At 40.2% G+C, this 5,339-nt stretch overlaps 1 protein-coding gene across 3 annotated transcripts in view; it reads right to left on the reverse strand.

Annotated features, from left to right (window-relative positions):
* The window catches only part of DDX50 (DExD-box helicase 50), a 49,802-nt gene that overhangs the window by 30,527 nt on the left and 13,936 nt on the right, over positions 1-5,339 (reverse strand). For all 3 annotated transcript variants that reach the window (XM_023509590.1, XM_012801436.2, XM_023509591.1), the window contains 3 exons: positions 3,551-3,668; positions 3,212-3,397; positions 2,582-2,727 (listed from right to left, as the gene is read on the reverse strand). In XM_023509590.1, coding sequence (XP_023365358.1) covers positions 2,582-2,727; positions 3,212-3,397; positions 3,551-3,668 — 450 coding nt within the window. The remainder of the gene's footprint in view (positions 1-2,581; positions 2,728-3,211; positions 3,398-3,550; positions 3,669-5,339) is intronic.

Genomic DNA, 5,339 nt, shown 5'->3' on the forward strand with positions numbered 1-5,339 from the left:
GGCTGGATTCGAACCCGCCACCTTAGGTGTATGTGGCTGGCGCCTTAGCCACTTCAGCCACAGGCACCGAGCCTGTTTTTTTCTTTTTAAAGAGGCTTTATTCATCATTTAAAAAATATAAACCATCAAATGATAATGAAATGATGACTGGGGTTGCTTGAAAAGCAGGGGTAAAGAATGTATTAGAGTATAAAAGAGATCACTGTTAAAGCCTGGTGATGGGTACATCATGTTACTTATAATATTCAATTTTTGTACAGATTTGAAAATGTCCTCAATAACGTTTTTACCATTCATGTATTTTACGTTCTTATTGTAAAACTTTTAACCAGTGGCTCTCAACCTTCCTAATGTCACAGCCCTTTAATACAGTTCCTGTGGGTTGTGACCCACAGGTTGAGAACCACTTCTTTTTAACCATTATAAAATATACAAAGCTTCCTTCCTTTGACCATCCTGCACAGTAACAGTCCCCCTTTCCAGAAGTAATCATTATTTGATATTTATTCTTCCAACATGTTTGCATATTTACATAAAGAATACATTTATCATCAGTTGTGTGATTTTGTACATATTATTCTATAATTTGGCATTCACCACTCACTCCTTTTTTTTTGTTTGTTTTTGGCCGGGGCCAGGTGGAACCCACCACCTCTGGTATATGGAGCCAGTGCCCTACTCCTTTGAGTCACAGGTGCCACCCAATTTTTTTTTTTTTTTTGAGACAGAGTCTTATTTTGTCTCCCTCAGTAGCATACTGTGGTGTTATAGCTCACAGAAACCTCAAACTCTTGGGCTTAAGCAATTCTCTTGCCTCAGCCTCCCAAACGCTGGGACTCCAGGGGCCCGACACAATGCCAAGCTATTTTCAGAGACAGGTCTTGCTGTTGCTCAGGCTGGTCTCAAACCTATGAGCTGAAGCAATCCACCCACCTCGGCCTCCCAGTGTGTTAGGATTACAGAAGCTTTGGTCACCTTGCCTAGCCCTTCAATGCTCACTCTTAATTCATTCTTTATAACTACTGCATTGTTCACTTAGCCTAATTCTTCCTACATTATAAATATAAACATCTATTAAATGGAAAACTGACAATATGGCACATACCAATCATAAATATTGTAAATATTATCTTTAATTTTTAAAAGTATATTATTAGTTTAATTTTCATAAAGTCAAAATTTTTAATTTTTTTCCTTATGAACTCTTCTTCTGACTTCCATGTTTACAAAAGCATTCTCTGTCCTGAGAGCAAATAACTATTCACCTATATCTGCTTTAAGTTACTCTATGACTTTAATTTTTTAGTCTTTCAGACAATTTTTTTTGGGGGAGGGGCTGGGCATGGTGTCTCATGCCTATAATCCTAGCACCTGGGAAGCCAAGGTAGGTATATTGCCTGAGCTCACAGGTTTGAGACCAGCCTGAGCCAGAGCAAGACCCTGTCTCTAAGAAACGGCCAGGTTGGCTCGGCGCCTGTGGCTCAAGTGGTTAAGGCGCCAGCCACATACACCTAAGGTGGTGGGTTCGAATCCAGCCCGGGCCTGCCAAACAACAATGACGGCTGCAACCAAAAATTAGCCGGGCATTGTGGCGGGTGCCTGTGGTCCCAGCTATTTGGGAGGCGGAGGCAGGAGACTCGCTTGAGCCCAGGAACTGGAGGTTGCTGTGAGCTGTGATGCCACAGCACTCTACCCAGGGGGGATAGCTTGAGGCTCTGTCTCAAAAAAGAAAAAAAAAAGAAACAGCCAGGTGTTGTGGTGGGTGCCTATAGTCCCAGCTAGTTGGGAGGCTAGGGCAAGAGGATCGCTTGAACTCAAGAATTTGAAGTTGCTGTGAGCTAAGATGCCACAGCACTCAGGGTGACCAAGTAAGACTCTAGTCTCAAAAACAAACAAAAAAAAGCTTGGTGCTTGTAGCACAGTGGTTATGACACCGGCCACATGCACCAAGGGTGGCCTGGACCTGCTAAACAACAACAAGAGCTGCAACAACAAAAAAATAGCTGGGTGTTGTGGTGGGCGCTTGTACTGCCAGCTACTTGGGAGGATGAGGCAAGAGAATCGCTTAAGCCCAAGAGTTTGAGTTTGCTGTGAGCAGTGATACCACAGCACTCAGGGCAACAGTCTGAGACTCTGTCTCGCCCCAGCCCCCCATAAATAAAAAGTAAAACCATACACATTAATATTAAAAATAAAAAGAAATTCAAATTATCCCAGCATTATTCTCTTCTACTCAATATGAATCACCTTCTTTACCACATTCTAAACACTTTCAGTGTTTTTGAGACAGTCTTACTTTGGAGCTGCTTTATATAAGTAAATAAATGAATGCTTTAAGTCTATCTCTATGGCTGTTTACATGTCTTCTGTTAGGATGTGCCTATGCCTGTTCACATATCTTTTTTTCCCTATTTATTCTGCTCCTCAGTCTCCAACTATAGAAATATACATATATCTTATTATGAGCAGAAAAGAGAGATTAGGCCTGAACAGGTACCCAACACTTAAGTTTAGCTTCAACAAATTTCAAAAGTAAATAGCAACTAAGAGCTAAAATCTATCATGCTTGAAAACTACTTACTTCCACAGTAGTTGCAGCCTTTTGAGTCATTTTTCCAACAAGGTCAACCTGTTCATATCTGGATTTCATGTATTTTTTTGCAACTTTGTATACCCACTGTGGGCAAGTTGCAGAAAAAAGTAAAGTCTGAGGATTGTCTTCAGAATCTTAAATAAACAAAAAGAATTCAAGTGTTTTCTTAATATCCCATGATGTAGCCAGCTCTTAAAAATCCCCCCAAGCTTTAAAGAAATGAAAAAGTAAAAACTTGGGGTGAATTTTTAACATACAGACTTCACTGCAATTACTAAAACTTCAAACTTTTAAAACTGGGGAACAATATGAAGAGAACTAAACCCAGAAAGAAGGTGAGAATTCAAGAAAGAACAATGAACAAAGAAACCAATAAAACAAGTTAGTAAATCTAACTACTGACTATAAAAAATATATACAGAAGAAAGCATCAAAAGCTAAGAAAACCGATTAATAGTATGCTAAGTTACTTTGTTTTTCATTGAGAGAACCAAATAACTTTAGTTCTGTTAGAACACCAGGGGACAGACAATACACTAAAAACTATGAAATAAAAGACTCATAAGTTTTTAAGATCAAGAATAATTGTGACTGTGCTTATTTCAAATTAGGATATACCAGTTTTGTAGGATTCATGAATAATATCTTCAACTTGCTCAGCAAAACCTAAATCTAACATCTGATCCACTTCATCAAGCACAACATGGCGTAGTTTAGAAAGATCCAATCGGCCGCTCTGCAAATGGTCTTTGATACGACCAGGGGTCCCAACCAAGATGTCAATACCATTTCGAATATGATTAACTGTGAAAGGAGAGAAATGCCAGATAAACATCAAAATATAATATACACTTCCGTATTATTTCTTTAGATTTAAGTAGCAAAATATAATATATACTTTCACATCATTCCTTTACATTTAAGTAGCATGCATTACTGTCATCCACGTTTACTCACTTTGACTTTGATACGACGTTCCACCATAAAAACATGCCACACTGAGCTTCCTAGTTATATCTTTGAAGTCTTTGGCTACTTGGTTTGCCAGTTCCCTTGTTGGAGCCAAAACAAGTACCTAAACAGAGAGTTAAAAAACAAAATAATACTTTCTATAGACTTATATAAATTCAAATTGAGAAGTTTTTAAAAGTGCACTTAAAATTTGGAATCTCAACATGAATGTTCTAAGTACTTAAAGATGTCACAAATAGCAACAAAAACAATAGCTTATGTTTATTATTCCCTTACTCCCTTCTGGTCTCTTCAAAAGTCACTTTCTCAGTAAGGTTCCCAAGCTTCTTTTCACATCCCCCACCCTTTTCTTATTTCTCCTTAGCACTTACATCACCTAAAATACTGATATTTTACTTATTTCATGATTGTCTATCTCACCCACTAAAATGTAAGCTCCAAGAACTTATGTGGGTTGAGTTACTGTATTCCTCATAATTCAAACACTGCCTGGCAAAGAGAAGAAACTAAAAAATATCTGTTGAATGAATCAGTGAATATTCACCATGTGCCAGGCACTAATGCTTTACAGAAATTATCTAATTTTATTCTCACAAAAACCCTATGTGGCAGCATTATCATCCCAATTTTATAGATGAGGAACCTATGTCTTATAGAAGTTAAAAGTCTTGCCCAAGATCAAACAGCTACAAGTGCTGGAGCAGGACTCTCCATTAACATCTATCTAGCATAAATTAAGCTTGTGAAGGCACTGTCGAGCTCATGTCTTATTTCTTTTCTTTTCTTTTGGTTGAGACAGAGTTCTACCCTATGCCCCTGAGCAGAGTGCAATGGCATCATAGCTCACTGCAACCTCAGACTCGGCCTATGGGCATCCTGCTGTCTCAGCCTCCAGAAGCCACTGAGATTACAGGTGCCTGCTAGGGCACCTGGCTGGGTTTTTCCATGTTTTTAGGAGTCGGGGTCTCACTCTCACTCAGGCAAGTCTTGAACTCCCAAGCTCAAGCAATTCTCCCTCCTCAGTCTCCCACAGTGCTGGGATTACAGGCATGGGCCTGGCCATGTCCTATTTCTATTACTTGCAGTCTTTCCCAATTTTGCCGAAGAAACACAACTCCCCATAAAAGATTCATCCTTGCCTCGGTGCCTATACATCAGTGGGGAGCTGGCCACATACACCGGGGCTGGCAGGTTCAAACCCAGTCTGGGCCTGCCAAACAACAACAACTACAATTACAACAACTACAACAACAACAATAACAACAACAAAAGATTCATCCTCTAGGCCAAAACAGTCAACCTGATTTGAGACAGCTGATCCAAGATCATTATAATTTAATTATAAATTTCTTTTACATCACTTAGAGGAGTCATTCAAAAAAACCAAACTACTCTTGTTTAATTATATTCATATAAATGAATTTGCTATTGTACTGGCTCAGTGCCTGTAGCTTGAGCGGCTACTGTGCCAGCCACATACAGGTGGGTTCGAATCCAGCCCAGGCCTGCCAAACAACGACAACTACAACCAAAAAATAGCCAGGCCTCTCTCCCAGCTACTTGGGAAGCTGATGCAAGAGAATTGCTTAAACCCAGGAGTTGGACTCGGGGACTGTGGCTCAAGTGGCTAAGGCGCCAGCCACATACACCCAAGGTGGCAGGTTCAAATCCAGCCCGGGGCCCGGCAAACAACGACAGCTGCAACCAAAAATTAGCCAGGCGTTGTGGCAGGCGCCTGTGGTCCCAGCTACTTGGGAGGCAGAGGCAGGAGACT

The sequence above is a fragment of the Otolemur garnettii genome, unplaced genomic scaffold (assembly GCF_000181295.1).
Source record: "Otolemur garnettii isolate 467f Iridium unplaced genomic scaffold, OtoGar3 scaffold00008, whole genome shotgun sequence".
Taxonomy (NCBI): Eukaryota; Metazoa; Chordata; class Mammalia; order Primates; family Galagidae; genus Otolemur; species Otolemur garnettii.